This window comes from Mesoplodon densirostris, chromosome 2 (genome assembly GCF_025265405.1).
Source record: "Mesoplodon densirostris isolate mMesDen1 chromosome 2, mMesDen1 primary haplotype, whole genome shotgun sequence".
NCBI lineage: Eukaryota > Metazoa > Chordata > Mammalia > Artiodactyla > Ziphiidae > Mesoplodon > Mesoplodon densirostris.
The window spans coordinates 67,165,084-67,192,904 of record NC_082662.1 but is presented as its reverse complement, the minus strand read 5'-3'; the positions used below and the strand labels follow the sequence as shown (position 1 = coordinate 67,192,904).

Here is a 27,821-nt window from a genome sequence, read left to right as displayed (position 1 = left end):
GTATTGAATTCAATTTACTAATATTTTGCTGAGGATTTTTGCATTTATATTCATCAGGGATATTGGCCTGTGATTTTCTTTTCTTGCAGTGTCCTTGTCTGGCTTTGGTATCAGGGTCATTCTGGCCTCATAAAATGTGTTTGGAAATGTTCTCTCCATTTCTATTGTTTGAAAGAGTTTGAGAAGAATTGGTATTAATTCTTCTTCAAATGTTTGGTAGAATTTCACACGTGAAGCCATTTGATCCTGGACTTTTCTTCATTGGGAGGTTTTTGATTACTGATTCAAAATCTTTGCTAGTAATTGATCTGTTCAGATTTTCTATTTCTTCATGATTCAGTTTGGTAGGTTCTATGTTTCTAGGAATTCATCCATTTCTTCTAGGTAGTCCCATTTGTTGGTGTAACATTGTTCCTAGCAGTCTCTTATGATCCTTCGTATTTGTGTGGTATCAGTTGTAATGTCCCCTTTTTCATTTCTGAATTTAAGTCTTCTCTCCTTTTCTCTCAGTTAGTCTAATGAAAGGTTTGTCAATTTTATGTTTCAAAAAACCAGATGGTAGTTTCACTTATCTTTCCTATTTTTAAGTCTCTATTTCATTTATTTCCACTCTGATCTTTACTATTTCCATCCTTCTATTATCTTTGTACATAGTTTCTTCTTCTTTTTTTTTCTTTCTAATTCCTTGAGGTGAAAAGTTAGGTTGTTTGAGATCTTTCTTTCTTCTTAACTTAGGTGTTTATTGCTATGGACTTCCCTCTTAGAACTGCTTTGCTACATTCCATACATTTTGGTATGTTGTGTTTGCATTTTCTTTAGTCTCAAGGTACTCTTTGATTTCCCTTTTGATTTATTCTTTGACCTGTTGGTTGTTCAGTGGCATGTTGTTTAATCTCCACCCATTGAATTTTCCAGTTTTCTTCTTGTAATTTATATCTAGTTTCATACCACTGTGTTTGAAAAGATGCTTGATATTATTTCACACTTCTTACATTTATTAAGACTTGTTTTGTGACCTAACATATGATCTATCCTGGAGAATGTCCCATGTGTACTTGAGAAGAATGTGTATTCTGCTGTGGTTGGATGGAATGTACTGTAAATGTCTGTTAAGTCCTTCTAGTCTAATGTGTAGTTAAGTCCAATGCTTTTCTGTCTGGATGATCTATCCATTGTTGAAAGTGAAATTTTGAAATTCCCTACTATTATTATATTGCTATTTATTTCTTCCTTCATATCTGTTTATATTTGCTTTATATATTTAGGTGCTCCAATGTTGGGTGCATAAATATTTATAATTTTTATATCCCCTTGATAAATAGACTCTTTTTTCATTGTATAATGACCTTTGTGTATTGTTTCAGCTTTTGGCTTAAAGTCTACTTTGACTAATATAAGCATAGGTGCACCTGATTTCTTTTGGTTTCCATTTGCCTGCAAAATCTTTTTCTAATCCTTCACTTTCAGTCTAAGTATGTCTTTAAAGGTGAAGTGAGACTCTTGTAGGTAGCATATATTTGAGTCTTTTTTTTAAAATTTCATTCAGCCCCTCTATATCTTTTGATTGGATAATTTAGTCCATTTACAATTAATTGTAATTATTGATAGCTATGGACTTACTGTTTCTATCTTGTTAACTATTTTCTGGCTGTTTTTTAGTTTTTGTTTCTCTCTTCCTCTCTTCTTTTGTGATTTGATGATTTTCTTTAGTGGTATGTTTTGATTCCTTTCTTATATCTACTATAGGTTTTTGCTTTGTAGTTATCATGAGGTTTACATAAAATATTTTACACTTATAACAATGTGTTTTAAGCTGATAACAACTTAACTACAAATGCATACAAAAGCTCTATGTTTTATACACACACACACATTTTATACTACAATGTTTTTGATGTCACAATTTACCTGTTTTTATATTGTGTATCCATTAACAAGTTATGTAGTTATAGTTCTTTTTAATACTTTGTCTTTAACCTTTATACTGTAGTTCTAAGTTATTTACCTACCACCATTACAATTTTAGAGTATTTTGAATTTAAGTGTATATTTACCTTTACTGTGAGTTTTATACTTTCATATATTTTTATGTTACTAATAAGAATCCTTTTGTTTCAGCTTAAAGAAATCCCTTTAACATTTCTTGTAAGGCTGGTCTACTGGTGATAAACTTTTAGCTTCTGTTTGTCTAGAAAACTTTTACCTCTCCTTCAATTCTGAAGGACAACTTTGCCACATAGGTAGAGTTTCTTGGTCAGCAGATTTTTCTTTCAACACTTTTAACATATCATTCTACTTCACTCTGGCATGCAAATTTTCTGCTGAAAAATCTGCTTATAGTATTATGGGGATTCCCTTGTATATAAGAAGTTGCTTTTCTCTTGCTGCATTTACCCACCTTTTAACTTTTGAAAATTAATTTTATGTGAGTCAGTATGGATCTCTTTACATTGATATTCTTTGGGCTTTCTGGATCTGGATGTCTCTGTTTTTCCAGGTTAGGAAAGTTTTCAATCATTATTTCTTTGAATATATTTTCAGCCCCTTTTTCTTCTCCTGGGACCTCTGTAACATGTAAAAAGTACATTCTTTTTAATTTTTCTTCCTCTAATTGGATGAATCCCACTGCCTTGTCTTTGAATTCATCAATCCTTTCTTTCTTTCTTTCTTTTTGAATTTTCTTTTATTTATTATTTTATACAACAGGATCTTATTAGTTATCCATTTTATACGTATTACTGTATATATGTCAATCCCAATCTCCCAATTCATCACACCACCACCCGAGCCCCCACCAGTTTCCTCACTTAGTGTCCATACATTTGTTCTTTACATCTGTGTCTTAATTTCTGCTCTGCAAACTGGTTCATCTGTACCATTTTTCTAGGTTCCACATACATGCATTAACATACAATATTTGTTTTTCTGTTTCTGACTTACTTCACTCTGTATGACAGTCTCTAGATCCATCCATATCTCTAGAAATGACCCAATTTCATACTTTTTTATGGCTGAGTAATATTCCATTGTATATATATACTGCATCTTCTTTATCCATTCATCTGTCGATGGGCATTTAGATTGCTTCCATGTCCTGGCTATTGTAAATAGTGCTGCAATGAACATTGGGATGCATGTGTCTTTTTGAATTATGGTTTTCTCTGGGTATATGCCCAGTAGTGGGATTGCTGGGTCATACGGTAATTCTGTTTTTAGTTTTTTAAGGAATCTTCATACTGGCTGTATCAATTTACATTCCCACCAACAGTGAAAGAGGCTTCCCTTTTCTCCACACCTTCTCCAGCATTTGTTGTTTGTAGATTTTCAGATGATGCCCATTCTCACTGGTGTGAGGTGATACCTCATTGTAGTTTTGATTTGCATTTCTCTAATAATTAGTGATGTTGAGCAGCTTTTCATGTGCTTCCTGGTCATCTGTATGTCTTCTTTGGAGAAATGTCTTTAGGTCTCCTGCCCATTTTTGGATTGGGTTGTTTGTTTTTGTGATATTGAGCTGCATGAGCTCTTTATATATTTTGGAGATTAATCCTTTGTCTGTTCATTCACTTGCAAATGCTTTCTCCCATTTTGAGGATTGTCTTTCCACCTTGTTTGTAGTTTCCTTTGCTATGCAAAAGATTTTTAAGTTTCCTTAGGTCCCATTTGTTTATTTTGGTTTATATTTCCATTACTCTAGGAGGTGGATCAAAAAAGATTTTGCTGTGATTTATGTCAGAGAGTGTTCTTCCTATGTTTTCCTCTAAGAATTTTATGGTGTCTGGTCTTACATTTAGGTCCCTAATCCATTTTGAGTTTATTTTTTTGTATGGTGTTAGGGAGTGTTCTAATTTCATTCTTTTACATGCAGCTGTCCAGTTTTCCTAGCACCACTTATTGAAGAGACTGTCTTTTCTCCATTGTATATCCTTGCCTCCTTTGTCATAGATTAGTTGACCATAGGTGCATGGGTTTATCTCTGGGCTTTCTATCCTGTTCCATTGATCTGTATTTCTGTTTTTGTGCCAGTACCATATTGTCTTGATTACTGTAACTTTGTAGTATAGTCTGAAGTCAGAGAGTCTGATTCCTCCAGCTCCATTTTTTTCCCTCAAGACCACTTTGGCTATTTGGGGTCTTTTGTGTCTCCATACAAATTTTAAGATTTTTTTGTTCTAGTTCTGTAAAAAATGCCATTGGTAATTTGATAGGGATTGTATTGAATCTGTAGATTGCTTTGGGTAGTATAGTCCTTTTGACAGTATTGATTCTTTCAATCCAAAAACATGGTATATCTCTCCATCTGTTTGTATCATCTTTAATTTCTTTCATCATTGTCTTATAGTTTTCTGCATACAGGTCTTTTGTCTCCCTAGGTAGGTTTATTCCTAGGTATTTTATTCATTTTGTTGCAATGGTAAATGGGAGTGTTTCCTTAATTTCTCTTTCAGATTTTTTATCATTAGTGTATAGGGATGCAAGAGATTTCTGTGCATTAATTTTGTATCCTGCAACTTTACCAAATTCATTGATTAACTCTAATAGTTTTCTGGTGGCATCTTTAGGATTCTTTATGTATAGTATCATGTCATCTGCAAACAGTGAAAGTTTTACTTCTTCTTTTCCAATTTGTGTTCCTTTTATTTCTTTTTCTTCTCTGATTGCCATGGCTAGGACTTCCAAAACTATGTTGGAATAATATTGGTGAGATTGGACATCCTTGTCTTGTTTCTGATCTTAGAGAAAATGCTTTCAGTTGTTCACCATTGAGAATGATGTTTGCTGTGGGTTTGTCATATATGGCTTTTATTATGTTGAGAAATGTTCCCTCTATGCCCACTTTCTGGAGCATTTTTATCATGAATGGGTGTTGAATTTTGTCAAAAGCTTTTTCTGCATCTATTGAGATGATCATATGGTTTTTCTTCTTCACTTTGTTAATATGGTGTATCACATTAACTGGTTTGCATATACTGAAGGATCCTTGCCTCCCTGGGATAAATCCCACTTGATCATTGTGTATGATCCTTTTAATGTGCTGTTGGATTCTGTTTGCTAGTATTTTGTTGAGGATTTTTGCATCTATGTTCATCAGTGATATTGGCCTGTAGTTTTCTTTTTTTGTAGTATCTTTTTGTGGTTTTGGTATCAGGGTGATGGTGGCCTCATAGAATGAGTTTGGGAGTGTTCCTTTCTCTGCAGTTTTTTGGAAGAGTTTGAGAAGGATGGGTGTTAGCTCTTCTCTGAATGTTTGATAGAATTCACCTGTGAAGCCATCTGGTCCTGGACTTTTGTTTATTGGAAGATTTTTAATCACAGTTTCAATTTCATTACTTGTGATTGGTCTGTTCATATTTTCTATTTCTTCCTGGTTCAGTCTTGGAAGCTTATACCTTTCTAAGGATTTGTTCATTTCTTCCAGGTTGTCCATTTTATTGGCCTAGAGTTGCTTGTAGTAGTCTCTTAGGATGCTTTGTATTACTGCAGTGTCTGTTGTAACTTCTCCTTTTCCATTTCTAATTTTATTGATTTGAGTCCTCTCCCTCCTTTCCTTGATGAGTCTGGCTAATGGTTTATCAGTTTTGTTTATCTTCTCAAGGAACCAGCTTTTAGTTTTATTGATCTTTGCTCTTGTTTTCTTTGTTTCTATTTCATTTATTTCTGCTCTGATCTTGATGATTTCTTTCCTTCTTCTATGGGTTTTGTTTGTTCTTCTTTCTCTAGTTCCTTTAGGTGTAAGGTTAGATTGTTTATTTGAGATGTTTGTTGTTTCTTGAAGTAGGATTGTATTGCTATAAACTTCCCTCTTACAACTGCTTTTGCTGCATTCCATAGGTTTTGGATCACTGTGTTTTCATCGTCATTTGTCTCTAGGTATTTTTTGATTTCCTCTTTGATTTCTTCAGTGATCTCTTGGTTATTTAGTGATGTATTGTTTAGCCTCCATGTGTTCGTGTTTTTTACATTTTTTTCCCTGTAATTGATTTCTAATCTCATAGTGTTGTGGTCAGAAAACTTGCTTGATATGATTTCAATTTTCTTAAATTTACTGAGGCTTGATTTGTGACCCAAGATGTGATCTATCCTGGAGAATGTTCCATGGACACTTGAGAAGAAAGTGTAATCTGCTTTCTTGGAGGGAATGTCCTATAGATATCATTTAAATTTATCTGGTCCATTGTGTCATTTAAAACTTGTTTCCTTATTAATTTTCTGTTTGGATGATCTGTCCATTCGTGTAAGTGAGGTGTTAAAGTTCCCCACTATTATTGTGTTACTATCGATTTCCTCTTTTATAGCTGTCAGCAGTTGCCTTATGTATTGAGGTGCTCCTATGTTGGGTGCATATATATTTATAATTATTATATCTTCTTCTTGGATTGATCCCTTGATCATTATGAAGTGTCCTTCCTTGTCTCTTGTAACATTCTTTATTTTAAAGTCTATTTTATCTGATATGAGTATTGCTACTCCAGCTTCCTTTTGATTTCCATTTGCATAGAATATATTTTTCCACCCCCTCATTTTCAGTCTTTATGTGTCCCTAGGTCTGAATTGGGTCCCTTGTAGACAGCATATATATGGGTCTTGTTTTTGTATCCATTCAGCAAGCCTGTGTCTTTTAGTTGGAGCATTTAATCCATTCACCTTTAAGGTAGTTATTTATATGTATGTTCCTATTACCATTTTCTTAATTGTTTTGGGTTTGTTTTTGTAGGTCCTTTTCTTTTCTTGTGTTTCCCACTTTGAGAAGTTCCTTTAGCATTTGTTGTAGAGCTGGTTTGGTGGTGCTGAATTCTCTTAGCTTTTGCTTCTCTGTAAAGCTTTTGATTTCTCTATCGAATCTGAATGAGATCCTTGCTGGGTAGAGTAATCTTGGTTGTAGGTTCTTCCCTTTCATCACTTTTAAATATGTCATGCCACTCCCTTCTGGCTTGTAGAGTTTCTGCTGAGAAATAAGCTGTTAACCTCATGGGAGTTCCCTTGTATGTTATTTGTCATTTTTCCCTTGCTGCTTTCAATAATTTTTCTTTGTATTTAATTTTTTCCAGTTGGATTACTATGTGTCTTGGCATGTTTCTCCTTGGGTTTATCTTGTATGGGACTCTCTGCACTTCCTGGACTTGGGTGGCTATTTACTTTCCCATGTTAGGGAAGTTTTCGACTATAATCTCTTCAAATATTTTCTCGGGTCCTTTCTCTCTTCTCCTTCTGGGATCCCTATAATGCAAATGTTGGTGCATTTAGTGTTGTCCTAGAGGTCTCTTAGGCTGTCTTCATTTCTTTTCATTCTTTTTTCTTTATTCTGTTCCACAGCAGTGAATTCCAGCATTCTGTCTTCCAGGTCACTTACCTATTCTTCTGCTTCAGTTATTCTCTTATTGATTCCTTCTAGTGTAGTTTTCATTTCAGTTATTGTATTGTTCCTCTCTGTTTGTTCTTTAATTCTTCTAGGTCTTTGTTAAACATTTCTTGCATCTTCTCAATCTTTGTCTCCATTCTTTTCCAAGGTACTGGATCATCTTCACTATCATTATTCGGAATTCCTTTTCTGGAAGATTGCCTATCTCCACTTCATTTAGTTGTTTTTCTGGGGTTTTATCTTGTTCCTTCGTCTGGTACATAGTCCTCTGCCTTTTCGTCTTGTCTTATCTTTCTGTGGATGTGGTTTTTGTTCCACAGGCTGCAGTATTGTAGTTCTTCTTGCTTCTGCTGTCTGCCCTCTGGTGGATGAGACTATCTAAGATGCTTGTGCAAGTTTCTTGATGGGAGGGACTGGTGGTGGGTAGAGCTGGCTGTTGCTGTGGTGGGCAGAACTCAGTAAAACTTTAAACCACTTGTCTGCTGATGGGTGGGGCTGGTTCCCCTCCTGTTGGTTGTTTGGCCTGAGGTGACCCAACACTGGAGCCTACCCATGCTCTTTGGTGGGGCTAATGGCAGACTCTGCAAGGGCTCACGCCAAGGAGTACTTCCCAGAACTTCTGCTGCCAGTGTCCTTGTCCCCATGGTGAGACACAGTCACCTTCCACCTCTGCAGGAGACCATCCACTGCTAGCAGGTAGGTCTGGTTCAGTCTCCTATGGGGTCACTCCTCCTTCCCCTGGGTCCTGATGCACACACTACTTTGTGTGTGCCCTCCAAGAGTGGAGTCTCTGTTTCCCCCAGTCCTGTCGAAGTCCTGCAATGAAATCCTGCTAGCCTTCAAAGTCTGATTCTCTAGGAATTCCTCCTCCCATTGCCAGACCCCAGGTTTGGAAGCCTGACGTGGGGCTCAGAACCTTCACTCCAGTGGGTGGACTTCTGTGGTATGTGTTCTCCAGTTTGTGAGTCACCCACCCATCAGTTATGGGATTTGATTTCGTTGTGATTGTGCCCCTCCTACCATCTCACTGTGGCTTCTCCTTTTTCTTTGGATGTGGGGTATCTTTTTCGGTGAGTTCCAGTGTCTTTCTGTCAATGATTGTTCAGCAGTTAGTTGTGATTCTGGTGCTCTTGTAAGAGGGAGTCCACCTATCCTTCTTTCACTAGATCTAATCTGCTATGAATCCCTCTATTGAATTTTTCAGTTCAATTGTATTCTTCAGCTCTATAAATTCTGTTTGATTTTTTTGATATTTTCTATCTCTTTATTGAATTCTCATTTTGTTCATGCATTTCTCCCTGACCATGGTGAGCATCTTTATGACCATTATTTTGAATTCTTTACTGGTTAAATCACTTATCTCTGTTTCAGAAATATCAGTTTCTGGAAATATATTTTGTTTTTTTATTTGGAAAGTATTCCCTTGTTTCTCCTTCTCTTTTTTTTCTTGACTCTCTGTATTATTTTCTGTGCATTAGATAAAACAGCCATCTTTCCCAACTTGACAGAAGAGTCTCATGTAGGAGATGAGCTTCATTAATCAGCCCAGCCCAACCTTCTGGTTCTCTCAAATCTTTGTGATTGTCCTAGCCACCATAGTTAGTTTAGTGGCTCTTAGTAATTGAAGGTGTACCTAGAGCTGTCAGGGTCCCAAAGTGGAGGATCACAGTCAGAACCTAGATGCCCCCTGATTAGATGCTAAACCCTTAGGCAACAGCTGGGTAAGTATGTAGATTCTCCTTTCAGGGAGAAACTAGGAGGTGGCTTTTGCCTGCACCCTCTGCACTGAGCCAGGATGTATAGCCATGGTAGTGGTGGTGGTGGTAGGGCATTGCTTTACCATTTAAAAATGGATTCTTTGTTTTCTACAGTCCTGTGAGACTCATTTGTGCAAGCCCTATTAGAGCCACACAAAGGGGGGACCATGACTTGGGCAGCAGCTGCAGAAACTGGGGCACCACACAGGTGTATAAGCTCCTTCCAAAGAGATGTTGGTGACCTGCTCCCCCTGGGTCCATGGAGGATCACAGCTAGCTCCAAGAGTGTGCAAACTAGAAGGCGGAATTTTAGTCACTAGGTTGTAAAGTACACAGTCAATCCCCTCCCAGGAAAAGACTGGAAAATGGGTGTTTTGCCTGCTCCCTCTTTGCTAAGTCTGGGGGTATAGTGATTGCTAGCATATGTGCCTGTTAAGAACTGCTTCTTTGTTTTTTATAGTCCTGTAGAACTTGTGGAAACAAGCCCCTTTGGCTCTCAGAGCTAAGTGTTTTGGGGGTCTGTCTCTAGGGTGGGAGCCTTAAAAGTTGGAATCCTTGATGTGCTGCCCAAACCCATCACTCCTCAGGGAGAAGCTGAGAGTTGGGGGTATTGTCCTGATTGCATGGTGTTGTACCAGGGGTAGAGTTTATGGCGAGTGTGTTTCAGCCTTTCCTACCATTTCAACGTGGGATTTTCATAGTTGCCTGATGTGTAGGAATCACTCAGCTTGTTTCTGGATTTCTCTCAGAGGAAATTGCTCCATGTGTAGCTGTACATTCAGTGCATCTGGGGGAGGAGGGAAGTTCAAGAGCCTCCTATGACACCATCTTTGTCCCTCCTGCAAAGGATCTCATATACAATGCTCTAAAGAACATATATAAATGCTAAATGAACACATGAAAAGATCTTCAATATTAGTCATTAGGGAAATGCAAATCAAAACCATAGTGAGGTATCAATTCATATCCATTAGAATGTCTAGTATCAAAAAATGAAAAATAACAAATTTTTGTAGGGTGAGGATAAATTGGAACACCTGTGCATTGCTGGTGGGAATGTAAAATCACCACTGATTTGCCACTGTGGAAAACAGTATGGTGATTCCTTTAAAAGTCAAAAATATGATTGCCATATGAGCCAGAAATTCCACTTCTGCATATATACTCAAAATAATTGAAAGCAGGGACTCAAATACTTGCACACCAGTGTTCATAGGAGCATTATTTGCAATAGCCAGAAGGTAGAAACAACCCAAATTTCCATTAACAGATAAAAGAATAAGCAAAATGTGACATATACATACAATGAAATGTTATTCAGCTCTAAAAATAAATGTAATAATGAATCTTGACAATTTAATGCTAAGTGAAATAAGCAAGACACAAAAGGACAAATATTGTATGATTCTACTTATATGAGGTATCTAGAAGAGGCAAATTCATACAGACAGAAGTATGACAGAGGTTACCAGGGACTGGGAGAAAGGGAGAATGAGGAGTTATTCTTTAATGGGTACAGAGTTTCTATATGAGATGATGAAAAGTTCTGGAAATTGATAGTGATGGTAATTTCACAAAATCGTGAATGTACTAAATGCTACTGAATTGTACACTTAAAAATGGTTAGAATAGTAAATCTATGTATATTTCACTGCAATTAAAAAAATTTAAGAGCACACTTAAAATTTTACTATATTTTTTTGATTCATAGAGTTTGCAAATCATTAATAGGTTTAAATATCTCCTTCTCATAGAGGCCCAGAACAACATTTCTAAATTCCTAAAATGCTGCCTGAGATGCTGTTTCTGGTGTTTAGAAAAAGCAGTAAAGTTTTTGAACAGAAATGCCTATGTTATGGTAAGTAGCTTATTTTTATTTACTAAACTGCTTCTTTGCAAACCCAAACCCCATGTCTACATTTCCATCTCTAAAGCACTTGTGCATCAAGCAGTTGAATTTATCACCATGTTGTTATAAGAATTTGTGAATCCAGTGCATCATTCAGGGCTATGTTTTCCTAGTTGAGACAGTAACTTAACTGTAGTTCATTATTACCTTCAATACCTTTTTGGAGAGGGAAAATATTATTTACCTTAGAAGTATAAAAATGTGCTAGATTGAAAATGATTTTGTTTGTCTTTGACATAGTTTAGTGGGAGGAAAGCTTACCTAGTCTATGTTTCACTGTGAAGAGAAAATATTCTTCTAATTCTGGGATTTACATATTTTTAAGGAAGGGTCTATTTCTTTTTATGATTCTTATTTTGAAATGCGTGGCATTCTGAATTTGTTACTTATTTCCTATGGGAATATGGAGGCTTCTAAAGAGATTTTTTTAAAAATAGGGGATCCAAAAATATTATTCTAAAATTTAGCAGCTACAATCTTATAACACTTGCATATTATCACAGTGATATAGGGTCTGCATGGGTGATTCAAATAGTTACGGACATTCAAAGAGTCATTAATATACCTCCAGTGAGAATATTGTATTGAGCCTTTTAATCAATGAAGCAAGTGCATTGGAAGGCACTGGGTTTCCTGAGAGTAAATTTTAATGTGAATGCTACAACATTTAACCCATTCAGCAACAAACCTTAGCCAAAACACTTCAAAGACAGAAGCTGTGTCCTGGGATTTGAGATGAAGACCTACCTCTGTTTGAAGCTGTCTAATCCCCATGGAGTTAAGGACAAATAGCAACCAAAACGTACCTTATTGTCAATGACTCTAAGAGTTGTGCAGAGTTGAGGACACACACTGCCCAAGCCTCCCATGAACCCAACTGTTGGAAAGAGGAATGAGAATAACTGTGTGGGTGACAGAATTAATTCATGTTCCTGTCATTGGATTGTCTGTTGGTCTTGTTAAATTACGTTACTGACTCCAGAATAATATCAACTGTCTTCCTCAGATTGCAATATATGGCAAAAACTTCTGCAGGTCAGCGAGAGATGCTTTCAATCTGCTGATGAGAAATATTTTAAAGTAAGTAATCAGGTTGAGCATAGCAGCAGATGATTTAGCATCCATACTTCACATGTTGGTGGTCTTATTAGACATGAATCTTATCTTTTATTTTAATAGATTTAAATCTTCTCCTTCACCCCATTAATTTCTTCATATGTTTTAGAATTATTGCTCCCATCATCCACCTATGTCTTTATACCCACTGGTACTTATTCATTTTTATTATCCCCTATGCTCAAGAAATTCCCCACATGACCATTATCATCATGTTTCTGACTATTCCCCCCTCCCAAAATTGACAGAGTCTGAGTGAACAAAATCAGAGAACCAGTGCAGCCATCCTCAGGATTCAGGGTATCCATAGTCCTTGAATTAGAGAGAGAAATGCTGACACCACCAATAGCACCTGACAGCCTTATAATGCCATCTTCTGTTTACTCCATTATAAATAAGTCAGAAAATCATCCTGAGTTCTAACTTCATTTCTTGCATTTAACAAAGGCCAAATAAAATTTCAGCAAAGACACAGCAAAATGAACTCATGAATTATTTACTCTCATAAATTTCTGATAACAAATATAATTTAAACACAAAATTATACTTTCTTTTTTCTGATTCTCAGAGTTGCAGTTATGGATAGAGTGACAGACTTTGTACTAATCCTGGGGAAGATTCTAGTTGCTGGGTGTATAGGTAAGTAGTAGTAGTAGTAATAATAGTAGTAGTAGTAGTAATAAGTTTAACATGTGCTTAGAAAAACTTCTTTACTACAAAAAGCTACGTTCCTTTGCAAATGCACAATATACATGTTCTGCCTTTTCACTCTAGGTGTCCTGGCCTTTCTACTCTTCACAGAAAGACTCCCAATGATTATAGAAGGACCAACATCTTTAAATTACTACTGGGTACCTTTGCTGGTAAGAGCTGATGTCTTAGTAAGTTTGGGCTGCTACAACAAAAATACCATAGACTGGGTGGCTTAAACAACAGGGATTTATTCTGCACAGTTCTGAAGACTGAGAAGTCCAAGATCTAAGGTGCCCACAGATTCAGTTCCTGGTGAGAGCTTTCTTCCTAATTTGCAAAGGGACACTTTCTTGCTGTATCTTAACATGGTAGAGAGAGATTTCATCTCTGTTTTCTCTTATAAGGGCACTAATCCCATTCACAAGGACTCCATCATTGTGACTTCATTACTTCCTGAAGGCCCCACCTCCAGATGCCATCACTTTGGGGATTAGGTTTCAACATATGAATTTTGAGGGGACACAATTCATTCCATATCATCTGGGTAACACTGACTCGGATTTATGAGAAATGGCAAAATAAAAAACCAAAAAGGAATAGGAGAAATAATGATAGCTAACATGATTGGTCTTACTTTGAGGCCAAGCCTCATTCTGCTTTAGAGCTTGGGTCCCTTGGAAGCAACCCCTGAGACAGAGGATTGTGGGCAGAAGGCTTATTATGAAGTGCTATCCTGAGATACATTTGAAAGGAAGTGAGGACAGGCCCAGACAAAAGAAGAAGCTGACCCATGCTGCAATTATAGCTGAAGCCTCAGACATAATTACAGGAAGTTCTGACAAAGGGACTAGGCCTCTGTATTCTGCATCAGGCAGCCATTGGCCAGGGGTTGCCCTCTGAATGATGACGTAACCTTGGGTGAGGCAGTTCCCTTCAAGAGCAATTGCTAGTGAGTAAAACAGCTGAGTCATCAGCAGCCTACATACATTCCCAACAACTAGGGGGTAGATGTGGCAGCTGGAGAGGACCTGGGGGGAGCCCTGCGAGATCTATTACAGTATATTAACTCACTCAATCCATGTGCCATAAATACCATTATTACTCACATTCTCCCCTTCCCCACCAACAATCTTATGTAGGAAGCACAGAGATGTTAGGTGACTTGTCGAGTGAGTGCCTGATCTGTGATTAAACCTAGGCAGTGTATGCTCTTAACTCCTATGCTTTACTGCCTCAGTGTGCAGGATCCTAAATCTAGGATGGCTTTGGTAGGCATTGGGGATAGTGATAAGAAAATTGGCAGGTAAACTAGTCCATTTTGTTTAAATCCCAGTACAAAGACACTCAAAAACTTTATCATTGAATTTTTTACATTCTTATATTGAAATCTTTTCCAACACAGAGTATTTCAAAGCGTCCTCATCATGATTTTATTTAAAGCTGCATTATTGTTCTTTTGGACAAGTTAATGGCATCTTCATTCTCTTCTCTGCTCATTTACAGACAGTCATTATTGGATCTTACCTAATTGCACATGGATTCTTCAGCGTCTATGCAATGTGTATTGAAACAATTTTCATCTGCTTCTGTAAGTTTTCAGTATATGTGTTTTCCCCCTTTGGTGGATAACCAAAAGATGAAAAGGTTAAGACCCAGTCTTTTAGCTGGATTGTGGATTTGCTATGACATGGCTGAAATTGCAAAACAGTCTATTTGGAAAGAGACATTGTCTAGTAGATGCTTTGTAAACTTTAAAGGCTGAGAGATGGAGTTTGCAAAGCACAGGAGGGTCAGGCATCATGGCATGGTGTTAGCATGAAATTATTTTAATTTCTTAATGTTTTCAAATTTATAATAATGATTGGCTTCTGTTGTTCTTTATTAACAACTGAAGACATAACTGGGCTTTGAGGCTGGGCTTTGGGGACTCTGAGGACAGCCTTTATACCTTCTGATAAAGCCAAGCTGGCAATGGTTTCAAAGACACATAGGGCCAATTCACACTGGGTAACACGATGACAAATAGATAGGATTCATAGAGAGGCGTGTTTAGGAAATGGCTAGATCAACTCTGACGCATAGTGTTAAAATACTTCAATAGAGCTTTCATCACTGACTTCTTCACTGTGCTTCTATGTGGCATGTGCACCTCACGTATGCAGAATAGATATGTTTTCTATTAATACCTCATTTTTTTTTTTTTTTTTTTTTTTTTTTGCGGTACGCAGGCCTCTCACTGTTGTGGCCTCTCCCGTTGTGGAGCCCAGGCTCCAGACGCGCAGGCTCAGAGGCCATGGCTCATGGGCCTAGCCGCTCCGCGGCATGTGGGATCTTCCCAGACCGGGGCAAGAACCCGTGTCCCCTGCATCGGCAGGTGGACTCTCAACCACTGCGCCACCAGGGAAGCCCCAATACCTCATCTTAAAAGCCCTGGAGAACCTAGTGCCCATCAGGAGCTTGATCTGTCCTTACCTTCAACCTAGATAAAGTAGGGTCAACAAGTGAAAGAACAGACCTTGTTAGCCCTACAACTAATACCCCTGAGAGATTATTTCTCTGGCGCATTGCTCTTAAGAGAAGCAGAGAAAATATTCTATGACAGGGCATTACTGAGTGATCTACTTGTATAAAATAAACAGTTTATTTTTTAGTGTAACTCACAGCACCAACTGCATGCTGGGGTCAGGAGAGGAGATATATATATCTCACTAAAGATAGTAACTTTAGGGAGATATATTGAAGGAAAAAACCTTCTAGAAAATGGTTTGATTTTTTTTTCTGAACATTTAACAAATCAATTTTCAATAACTGGACAAATTAATCAGGAGAACTTTGTGTACAAGTTAGCTCTTCCTCTGGCTATAAATGGAACTGGAATGTTTAATCTTTTCCTAGTGCTTCGGTGGTTTGTCAGGAAAAGCCATCTACAAAATACCACATGAACAAACTTCAGCTTAGGTGTGAGGTGGAAGAAGGAGCATGGGAATAAGGTAGCTTAAGACACAGAAGAGACAGAGATCTTGAATGTTCAGAGGTCTCTCCTCATCTCAAATGCTAATCATGGGAAGGAAACTGGGAGAGCCCACTGGGATCTTCCTGATTCTTGTAACTGAAAGGTTTTCTCAAAATGTATCCCGGGAAATGTTTAGAACCTATCAGTTTCCAATCTTTGGAAGCTTTGTCAAATCTTGTAGATTTTAAGTTTGACAGTGGATTTTAAATTTGAGCACTAAGAAATGTTTTCCACTCATCTATATTACTAATTGCCAACTTCTTGAAAAGCAGGTATAATTTCAGCCTTATTTAACACATTGTTTGTTGAATGTGAATAGTTTCATTCTGGATGTTCTTGTCTTTGATAATAAAGAACAAGAGAAGCCAAATTGTATTTTTCTTCCCTCTGCAGCTGTTACTATGGGCAACATCTAACTTTGGAAAATTTTCTTCTTAAATGATACTCTAAGGCAAATTATGATTGTGTGGAACTGTACCTTTTTAAAAAATATATACCTCTTTATACCTATTATCTTGACTGCCATAAAACTGGTGATTTTAAAAATGCAAACTATTTGCAAACAAACACTTCATTTATAGAGACATAGCATCCTTTCAACATTACAAGGCGATGAGAATTCTGGTCCCAGGATGGGAAAAAAACAATGGTTGTAGATGATTATTTTCATTATTATGTGATTGATACCACAGTTCCTACCAATCCCTCAAAAGTAATAATGGTATAAACATACAACATATGATATGTGATATAAGATATAGAAATATGATTAAGGAAAAAAGAACAAAAATGTTCAGCATCTATCATGTTCCCTTCTTAGCTTTTCATTTTGTATGTGGGGAAAGTCACTGTGAAGTCTAATGTAAAAATCTAATAAACCAATAATCCAACCATTCCTAAGAGAGTATGATGAAAAATAACTTAGATTTATTCCATAAATCTGTGATTATGCTATATGGTTTTATATAATATTTCTTATCCTTTATTTCATAATAAATAAAGGCTAAAATAGCATAATATTTTTAATATACTAGTCAAAACAGTTTCAAGTTGCATTTATATATTTATTGAGGTAGATATTATCAGCTGTGAATTATATGTATCTGCAGGAAATTTAATTCCATGCAAACTTCTCCTTGCTTCTCAGCATCATTCTCATGTTTTTCCCCAAGCACCCCACAGATGTGTGCTCAGTGAATACCCATCATTTTATTATTAGCCTAAGCAAAGCAGGAATATAAACCCATGTATTACAGAAGTCAGCCAACACTGTATTAGCTTTTGAATATAATCTGAGGTAAACTACAAGGATTTAGGACAGGACACTGTTTAGTTAAGTAGGATGAGAACTGAAGTAGGTGTCAAGAGACTGGGTCCTCACCTCATCCTGTTGCCCCAGAGCTTTCAAGTTCAGGAGAATCATTTTACATCCCTGGGTCTCAGTTTCTTTATCTGTAACATGAGGGTGTGAATTACCATTAAAAGAGACTTTGAACTCTGAAATTCAATTATTCTCTACATTTATCACACCGTACTTTTTATTCAGCTTCATCTCAGAGGATGTGGCAATTTACCTTTCTGAAATGAACAGTCATTAGAATTTAAAGATAACACATTTGAAAGGACATAAAAGATCTTATTAACCTTTAAACTATCAAAATAAACCTCTTTGGAGTGGGTGGGATTTAGGAAGTTTCAGTGCTTCCTGGCAGAGGTTGAAGCTTCTTACTTTGACCAGCATCAGCTACTTAACTGCACTAATTTGTCTTATATTTGACTTTCTAACACTGCTTTCTCTGATTTTTCCCTGTTCGACTCTCCAATTTATAAAAATGCATATAATTGTTCTGCCGCTGTTGCTGCTTTTGCCTGCTTTGGCTGCTGCATATACAGGTGAAGATCTGGAAAGAAATGATGGATCTACAGAAAAACCCTACTTCATAACCCCTACCCTGCACGGAATTCTGAACAAGAAGCAACTAGTTCCCCAGAAGCAGAAAGAGTAGAAAAGCTCCAAACAGTGCCATTCATTTTTAAGTAGAAGTTTTGTAAATTAGATCATTTGTATTTGAAAATGATGCTTTTAAGTAATGTGAAACTTCAGTGCTTATTCCTAAAAAGAGAGAACTTGGTACCATCTGAGGTATCAGGCAATTGATGACAGTAGCCTCTGTGAACTAGGATACTTTTTTTTTTTTTTTTTTTTTTTTGCGGTATGCGGGCCTCTCACTGTTGTGGCCTCCCCCGTTGCGGAGCACAGGCTCCGGACGCGCAGGCTCCGGACGCGCAGGCTCAGCGGCCATGGCTCACGGGCCCAGCCGCTCCGCGGCATATGGGATCCTCCCAGACCGGGGCACGAACCCGTATCCCCTGCATCGGCAGGCGGACTCTCAACCACTTGCGCCACCAGGGAGGCCCTAGGATACTTTATAGTGGTCCCAGCTGAAGAGCAAGGTGTAAATGTCACACATTTTTTTAAACTCTATAGCTGAAAGTGTTTCCAAAACTTTTATGCTGTTTCCCATTGCAGCATTTTGATAGCCTTTCTTTTTATAAATGTATATTTGTAAAGGGTATTCAGGAAATTTTTGAAAGCACTATAAATGTGTAATCAATTAGCCATAAAAAGATTGATTTACAGTTAACCAGCATATGGTACTAAATTTGTAAATATGGTGCTATGGTTATATTTATACTGTTCAAGCTAGTGGACAACATTCTAAACTGTGATTAAACTTGTATTAATGGTTCCCTAGGAAGTATACTTCAGTAAGTGATTCGAGACCATAACAAACATATAGACGTTAATGTTATACAGGTTCCATACACTGCATTATTAGGTAAAAATTACTGTGGAACCTTCATAGGCCATTTTGTTTTAGTGAAATTGAATCTGAGTTCTGGAATGTCATTTCCAATAATATGAACCTCTGGCCACCGTGAAAATATTCTGAGCAGAACTGAGATGGCCACATAACTCATGCCATTTGTCTGTAACCCAAATAGAGATAAATCCCTATTTTCCTATGCCCATCATATAGAAAATGGGTATGGATCTGTTTCAAAAGAGTGATTATATCTGTTATGAGTTTCTAGATTAAAGAGATGATGTGGCTTTTTTTCTATAAAAAGTTTGATTTTAGCTTAACTTTCAGTGAAGAACGAGAAAAGATAAGAAAGACACTTCAGATTTTACCCTAAGGAAATATATTACCTAAGGAATTTTACCCTAAGGAATTTTACCCTAAGGAAATATTACCCTAAGGAAATATTAGATGAGGTACTCCATAGGTGCCTCATCTTGTACCTTTACAAGAGGCATACTGTGGGTTAGGAAATCTCTTCCTGAAGGGTTTAGGAGGAGAGTTACTTTCATACTCCACCCTTGCTGGCCAGAGCAACAAACCAGGCTCTGGCGTAGCAAAGCATGAATCAGACACTCACGTACTTTGCCTATCCACCTTCTGTGTGCATGACATGGCAAACAGTGTAAAAATGTACCCCAAAAGGAGCATTGAATCAATAGTATCCTTTTGGCTTTTACACTAAGTTTGTGTATAAGGATTATTTATGTCTTGACAGAAAGGAACATGTTGATCTAACATTTTGATCTGAATATTATCCATGTCTCCAAGAAGAGAGTCAGAAATGTATTATTGTTATAAATTAATATAAATAGTAATTTATTTAATGACCCTGAAGTGTGGGAACCTAGATTTAGACTGACTTCATAGCAGCTTAATAGCAAGAAGCTAATGAATAGGGGAGAATTTCAAAATATTGGTCCTTCTATGGCCACCATCTTGCTCTTGGCTTACTTTCTTGAGATTACTGTAAGCAAAAAAGTGTTATTTGGCTTCATACCTTGGCAAAGACCTTCTTCACTCTCATGCCCCTTGAAGTATAATTCAGAGAACAGTGATAACCTATCTTTCTAGATAGTTATTATTTTATTATTCAGTAATACAGGGTTCACAACAAAAATCTAGTAAAATGGTTACCTCTAACTTAAGTGCTGAAAAATTATAAGGAATAAGTCCCCTTTTAGGAGTAGTTGAAAAATTCATAATGATGAAACAATTTTAAATTTTTTGTATATGTATCAGAATCACTCTGAGAAATTGTTATAAATATTGATACCTGTGCTCCCCACCCCAAGAGATTCTGATATAAGTATTTGAGTGTGGGGCAGCTTGTGAATTATTATAAAGTTCTCTAGTGATTCTGATCCACATAAAAGTTGGAAAATCACTTGAATAAAATATAAATCAACATGTGTGAAATCATTTGCCTATTTTTTCCTTATAAGCCTGGCTGTTCTAGGAGTTAGAAAATTGAGAAAGACAAAGGAGATTAATTTGGAGAATTCTAACAATCATAACTTCTGTATTTTAGATTCTTGGTACTAGATGGGGGCCCATGTTTTAAATGCTTAACATTTAAATCTGCTGATTAGACCAGAAAATTCTCCACAGTAGAAGTATTCACTGAACTATATGGAGATAGATACATTCTAAACTTGGCTATATTTTAAGAATATAACCCTGGGTTGCAAAATCATAGGAAAAGGAATGTCGTTTGGTTCAATATTCTTAATAAATATTCTTTAAGAATCTCTAAGTATAGAAGTTTTAACTATATTATGTGCTTAATTCTAGTTAGAAAAATATTTTTCATTAATTACTTCTTTGTATAATTGAAATATAGAGAAAAATGAGTTTTTGAGAAAAATTTAAAAGCCACTTTCTTATAAAGAAATTAAGGTAATAACTGAAAAAACAGAGCAATACTTCTCAAAATTTTGGGTTCAAAGATTTGAAATATACTGAAAATTTACAAATCTTTAAAAAAAAAACTGTACCACCTAAATTGTTGCTCGAAAAACAAAAGCAATTTTGAACTAATATGGTAACTTAGAAGGCAAGTTGAATACATCATACTTTTCAGGAATTTGAAGGTGAATTTAGAAATTCCTCATCTTTTGTTTTTTTGTGTAGTTACATTTGCTCTCTAAAAGAAGATAAAACTTACTTCCTTAATCATGCAGCTGAGAGGCACGTGCTATTGGCAGAATCAGACCTGGTACACAGAATGAGATAATATCTTATTGATATAATAACAAGGGCTGATTGTTTTCTCATAGTTATGTTTACAATAATGTTGATGCCAAACTATGCTGTTTTTTAGAATAACATTTTGAACTGCTGTAAAGCAAGTATGCAGCAGATGGCGATGTTACTTCTCTTACAGTTTTGCTTTGATATTTACCCTGTGCCATTCTTCCTCCTAGTGGAAGATTTAGAAAGAAACGATGGTTCTGCTGAAAGACCCTATTACATGAGTCAATCTCTGATGAAGATTTTGAACGAGCAAAATGCACAAACTAAGAAGCAGTAGAAGTGCAAACTCTGGTCATCCTGCAGCGGTGTTACCTTTCCCTCATCTGCTGTGTATGTGCTACACTTGTTTCATAAGTGCTTTGTGTATGGAACAATATATTCACGACCTTGTTGGCTTTTATTTGCATGTTTTATACCAAAGCTTATACTGTAATACGTGAAGCCATCAGAAGTTGCAAGGGAATTGTTAATAACACGGAACATTTTTTATACTAAGATCTTTTGTTTTATAATTCATTTTTAAATAGAATGGCTAGGATGTTTTGAAAATGCTAGTGAATATGTTAATATTGTTTTAAATATTAGATGAAAAATGATACGTTATTTAAATTGGTAGCTCCTCATATATTTTTAAAATTACAACTAAAAGACTTCTGCAGGGAAAATTGGTAAACAAAGTAAAATAGAAGATTTTAAAGTTTTCCTCACTCCTGTTTGACAATAAATCGGTAAAAGGAGTGCTACACTCCGGATTTTGCTCTAAGTATAGACTGTTTCCTATTAAACAAATTGTCAATCATCCAGCCTTTACGACTTAGTCCTCTCTGACAAAGTGCCTTACTGGCTGTTTAATATTACCCAGCTTTTGTGGGCAAGTTTACACACATTGTTAAAAAAAAAGAATCCTGCAATGTTTAGTGATTAAAACAAGTATTCGTGCATTTGTTTTTTTCTTAGCTCACTGTTGAAAACCATTTGTCATTTCAGTATGTTTGATATCCTCACTATATAGACTACATTTTGCAGCATAAACAATTTCCCTTGCGCCTAGTGGACATTCATGAATGTGTACTACACGCAAGAAAAAAACCTGAAAGGACACTTGTTGGGTTTGTTTTTTTTTACTAAAAGTGAGTTTAAAATGTAATCTTTTCTATGATTGATAGATATTTGAAAATACAATAGGTATAAGACTACATTTCTCAGTGTTTTACACAGATTGGAAAGGGAAACTTGAAGAAATTACAAAGGGAAACTTTACCCCTAGAAAGGGTGCTCACAGATGTCATGTACTGAATAGCTCCATTTTAAATGAGTGTTTATTATCATCAATGAGTGTTCTATGTATGTTATTTCCATTTTCTAACTTTTGATATGAAATAATCAGTTTACTCATGTTACTTTTTATTGTGCTAATATGAACAAGAACGTAATTTCTAATTCAATTTTAAATAATTTTATTAGTACTAACTTTAAAGAAAATGATTTCAGCTTGTTACTCAGTGTTACAGAAAGAGTCCATAAAATATTCACCCTAAGGGAATGTCAATCACACAATGATAATTTGTGAAAGCTTTGAGAATCTATAGTAAGTTACTAGCAGTTTATCTATTATATTTAAATGTGACTTTGGATATTCTTTTATGCCAAAAACGAACTCATATGAGCACAAGACAGTCTGAGCTCTGTAATCAGTATGCTTCTGCTGTGCAGAAATATTAGGAACATATTGTCTAAATATCTTTGATAACTAAACTGTTTAATATTTAATGAAATTTGTTGTTACTCATTGTTTTAAATTATTTGTTTTTCTTCTAATAAAGATTTAGATAAGAAAAAGCTCTTTGGCTTTTTTATTTCTTTAAGCTAGAAAAACCCATCTATCATCATGACAAAATCTCCTCTGTATCAAATATCTAGGGTTTTTTTAAAATCTAGATTTATCTTTAAACTTGTTTTCCACTTTTTTTCTAGCTGTGCACTGATTGCCAAACCAAATAACTGAAGCTGATAATTTATACAAAGTAAATAAGTCAAAGCTAAATGGATAAGAAATGGAGTTTTTTTAAAACCCAAACAACAGCCTAAATTAGTTAGTTGGTCTTTGTTTTAATTTGCCAAAAGTTTGCTCAGTCCCACATTTGGTTTGGCCAACATTCATAAAAGCAAATCTCATCATTTTAAAGGCAGGGGTAAGTTTACAGAATATAAAAAATTTGAGCACAAATTAATAATAGTTTCTAAGGCAAGATTAAATGTCCCTATCGCTGGTTTAGTTCAGGCTAAAAATTTTCTTATGTTCAGATATTCCTTAACAAATCTATGAGTCTATTTTAAAATTGAATTAATTGTATGTTAAATCTTCAAACTTAATTTTTCTTTAAAATTTAATAGGTTTCTTTAAATGAAAACATAAATTTTGCAGTTTTCAAGGTTGTTTTAAAATGTCCTATATTGGGAATTCCCTGGTGGTGCAGTGGTTAAGAATCCGCCTGCCAGTGCAGGAGACACAGGTTCCAGCCCTGGTCCGGGAAGATCCCACAGGTCCCACAGCTCCCAGAGCAACTAAGCCCGTGCGCCACAACTACTGAGCCTGCACTCTAGAGCCCGCAACAAGCCACAACTACAGAAGCCCACGTGCCTAGAGCCCGTGCTCCGCAAAAAGAGAAGCCACTGCAATGAGAAGCCCGTGTACCACAATGAAGAGTAGCCCCCGCTCACCACAACTAGAGAAAGCCTGCGTGCAGCAATGAAGACCCAATGCAGCCAAAAATTAATTAATTAATTTCAAAAAATAAATAAAATGAAATAAAATGTCCTGTATCTAATAAGATGTTTGTTAATATAGCTACTGGTTCTTTTCTTATTTAAAATACAAATATCATTTGGTTTCCAGAAGAAATCCAAACCTGATATTTATATATATATATATATATATATATATATATATATATATATATATATATATATATATATATATATATATATATATATATATATATATATATATATAAAGTGGGATCTTCCTGGACTTGGGCACGAACCCATGTCCCCTGCATCGGCAGGCGGGCTCTCAACCACTGCGCCACCAGGGAAGCCCCCTGCTTTATATTTTAATAAGTCCCACTTTTAGATGATAAAGCACTGATCATATTTGTAAATAAATTGTTTCAAATTGGACTATGACTGATTTGATTTTTCTATGTGCCTAGAAAGTTTTAAAAAGAGTTTGTGAATCCACACAGTAAAATCACACTATTAAAGGTTCTGTGGGATCATCAGGCATAATGTGGTTATTATTTAAAATGATATTGGAAAGCAGGCTGTATGCAACAATTCCTTATTTTTCTTTTACTATATAGTTGACCAGCACTCATTCCAATGTATGTTCTTTCACTTTTACAAGTGGTGCCTCAGGAAATTGCTCTTAAACTCTAACCAGGCATAGCAATTATCTTTAGTATTATCTGGTTCTGGATGCTTTATAAATCAGTCTTTGTTGGCATAAGATATGGGGACAAAATTGAACAAAAATCATTATTGCAGACCATGGATATGAAGTGGTATTGACATTTTTTTCCAGTTTCTTGCAAATATTATCCTTAGATGTTTGCAAATGTTTGTATTTTAAAAACATAGCTATATGATTATAAGAATACAATTCAATAAATCATTGATGAAAAGAAATATCTTACCAATATAGCAGGAATAAATTACTTCTCCAAAATTACTTTCCATATACCATGTTTCTAGTCTTGGGGCTAAAATGGGTATTGATGATTTCTCTCAGGACCTAGCTTCATTGCTAGTGAATCAAAACCCAGAAAACAAAGCCAACCCCCATTAAAACAAATGTAAATTCATTTATTCATGAAAACTGAGTACCACTTTATGCAAGACTTGGACATCAGGATGATGTCACAGTCACGGACCCTCTTAAAATTTATCAGGCCAAACTGAACTGTTCTTTCCCCCATTTATGACTTTCCAATTGCTTAAAATGAAACAGCCAAAATAGTATAGAATCTGGCAATATCTTCTCTAATGGCTTCTGGTTTGGGATGAATGGGGACTGTTATGTGACACATTTAAAAGCAATCAATTCAATTTTACTATTTGAAGTCACTAGCTATTTTTTTTAACACTTGGCTCTTTTTTTTCCAGTCCTTTTTTCTACTGTATGATTTAGAACAATTTAAGCAAATGGATAAAACAATCTTGTGAACAAAGTAAAATGCCCTTCCACCGATGACTCAAAAACATGGGCATCTTTATATTCTGGCCCTTTACATGGTACTAAGAGCATCGTGTGTTAACAAAGGTGGGAGAAGCTTATCAAATGAAAAGATGTTTTCATTTTGCATATAAATTAAAGTGAGCCTGGACTTGATCATTGTTAGAGTAATCTTGAAATTTCCACATTCTTCCAGCCAAATGAATGTGTGCTGCTGCATATGTGTAAGCAGTGCACAGAAAGAAGAAAATGAAGGTAAGATGTTGGGAAAAGCACTGGTGTTCAAGGAGAGAACAGAAAAAGCTAAGGGTATATGAAAATATATTTCTAACAGGATCTAAGTGGGCAATGTTACAGAAAGCAGGGTGCCTTCTGAATGCAATTCATAAATCTATTGAAAAAAGGAACAATAACACATTTGAAGCCAGTAATTAAAAATATTTTTCAGTTTTCTGGTAAACAGCATTGAAGCAGACTATGTTGCAGTAAAACTAATCACATAGATGTATTTAGCCCAAACAAACAAAAAAGAATGATGTCTCAACATGATTTATGATGAAGGGATTAAAAAATATTTGCCTAGGGAAGATATCAAGATGGAAGAATAGAAGGATACAGAACTCACCTCCCCCACCATGAACACATCAAAAATACATCTACATGTGGAGCAATTCTCACTGAAAACTAATTGTAAACTGGCAGAAAGAATCCTGAAAAACCAAGGCTGTAAGAAAGATCTATACGATATCAGGTAGGAAGTGGTGAGAAGAGATCAGATCAGGACGTGTGCCCCTGAGAGGGAACTCAGAAGATCAGGGAGATTACAGGGCAGAGATCCTCTCTGGGGAGTAAGTGGTTAAAGCCACATATTGGGCACCCAAGCCCTGGGGTCTGACACTGGGAAGACAAGTCCCCTTGGCTGGTTGGAGGACAGTGAGTGGGACTAACAGGAAGGCTGTGGGAAGCCTGGACTCTACTCATGAAGAGTGCACACATGCTTGCTTACTCCCGAAACAGGGCAGAGAGGGCAGATTGAAACTGCAGGGGACACTGGCCAGTTTCCCCCACGGCTGGTGTAAGCCCCAGTGTGAGCTGAGCACCAACTCTAGCCCCACTTGCTTCATGACACAGCTCCACCCTGGGGTGAGGGCTGTTGTGGCTGAGGTGAGATCTCTGCTGTGAGGCACAGAGGCAGCTCAGACCTGGAGCAGCATCTGAGTGGGGCAGTGGCAGCCATCACTGGTGCTTACACTGGCAGAGCATCAGAAGCAGTTCAGGTCTCCACCTAGTGCTGCCACAGCCCACACACTGACCCATGCCAAGTGCCTGCACCAGCCCCACTTGATCTGAGGTACAGATCCACACTAGGGTGAGGGCTGTAGTGGCCAAGGGGAAAACTCAGTTGTGAGGGAAAAAGGTAGGTCAGACCCAGAGAGGCATCCAAGTGGGGCAGGGGCAGCCATTACTGGTGCTTACACAGGCAGAGCATCAGAAGCAGTCTAGGTTGCTGACTGTAGCTAAGGCCAACATAGCTTGTGCCCAGACCCACAGTGAGTGCCTGGGCCAGCCCTTCTTGTTCCAGCACTGCTCCCCATTGGGGAAAGGATGCGAGTGCTGGGAGTGGGGAAAGCAGACACTTAAAAGGAATGGAGCCAGCTCAGACCTGAACCTCAGGTCTGCTTCTGCTCCAGCAACTTGGGATCTACCCCCACCCTCAATAGGGTGGTGCTGATCACTGAGCAGAGGAGAAGACCTGACTCACACCCGGATCTTGCCTGAGCCCCTCCATCTCCAGCCTTCCCTCCTACCAAGATGACAGGTGCCAGCACACGCTGGGGGAAAACATGACTCATCCTCACATCAGATCCTCCTCTCCCACCAAAGCAACTGAGCACACACAGACTGTATAGGGAAACTCTCACACAAGGACACCCCTTCAAGCCTGCAATAGGTAACTGTTTCACCTAATTTCATAGAGACAGAGGAAGTTAAGCAAAATGAGGAGACAGAGGAATTTGTTTTAATCGAAAGAACAAGAAAAAAACCCTGAAAAAATAATAAAAGAGAAATAAAAAATTTACCAGATAAAGAGTTCAAAGCATTACTAATGAAAATGCTGACTGAATTAGAGAGAAGAACAGACGAACACAGTGAGAATTTTTAACAAGGAACTAGAAAATATAAAAAAGAACCAGTCAGAACTGAAGAATACAATAACTGAAATGAAAAAGACACTAAAAGGAATTAACAGCAGATGAGGTGATACAAAAAAATGTACCAGAAGACAGAATTCTTCTATTCTGGAAGATAGAATAATGGAAATCACCCAATCAGAACAGCAAAAGGGAGAAAAAATGAGAATAGTTTAAGGGACTTCTAGGACAAAATCAAGTGTACCAACATAGGGGTCCTAGAAGTGAAAGAGAGATAAAAACGGGTCAAAAAATGTATTTGATTAAATTATGGCAGAAAACAACCTGAACCTGAAAAGGGAAACAGATATCCAGGTACAGGAAGCATAGAGGGTCTGAAACAATATAAACCCAAACAGATGCACACCAAGATATACCATAATTAAAATGGCAAAAATTAAAGATAGAGAATTCTGAAGGCAGCAAG

The 27,821-nt window shown here is 36.7% G+C and overlaps 1 protein-coding gene across 1 annotated transcript in view; it reads left to right on the top strand.

Annotated features, from left to right (window-relative positions):
* SLC44A5 (solute carrier family 44 member 5) overlaps positions 1-21,334 on the top strand; it is a 194,008-nt gene extending 172,674 nt beyond the window's left edge. The window contains exons 16-21 of the mRNA XM_060119582.1: positions 10,872-10,975; positions 12,033-12,106; positions 12,711-12,781; positions 12,917-13,005; positions 14,339-14,423; positions 21,139-21,334. Coding sequence (XP_059975565.1) covers positions 10,872-10,975; positions 12,033-12,106; positions 12,711-12,781; positions 12,917-13,005; positions 14,339-14,423; positions 21,139-21,245 — 530 coding nt within the window. The 3' untranslated portion in view covers positions 21,246-21,334. The remainder of the gene's footprint in view (positions 1-10,871; positions 10,976-12,032; positions 12,107-12,710; positions 12,782-12,916; positions 13,006-14,338; positions 14,424-21,138) is intronic.
* Positions 21,335-27,821: the final 6,487 nt, after the last annotated feature.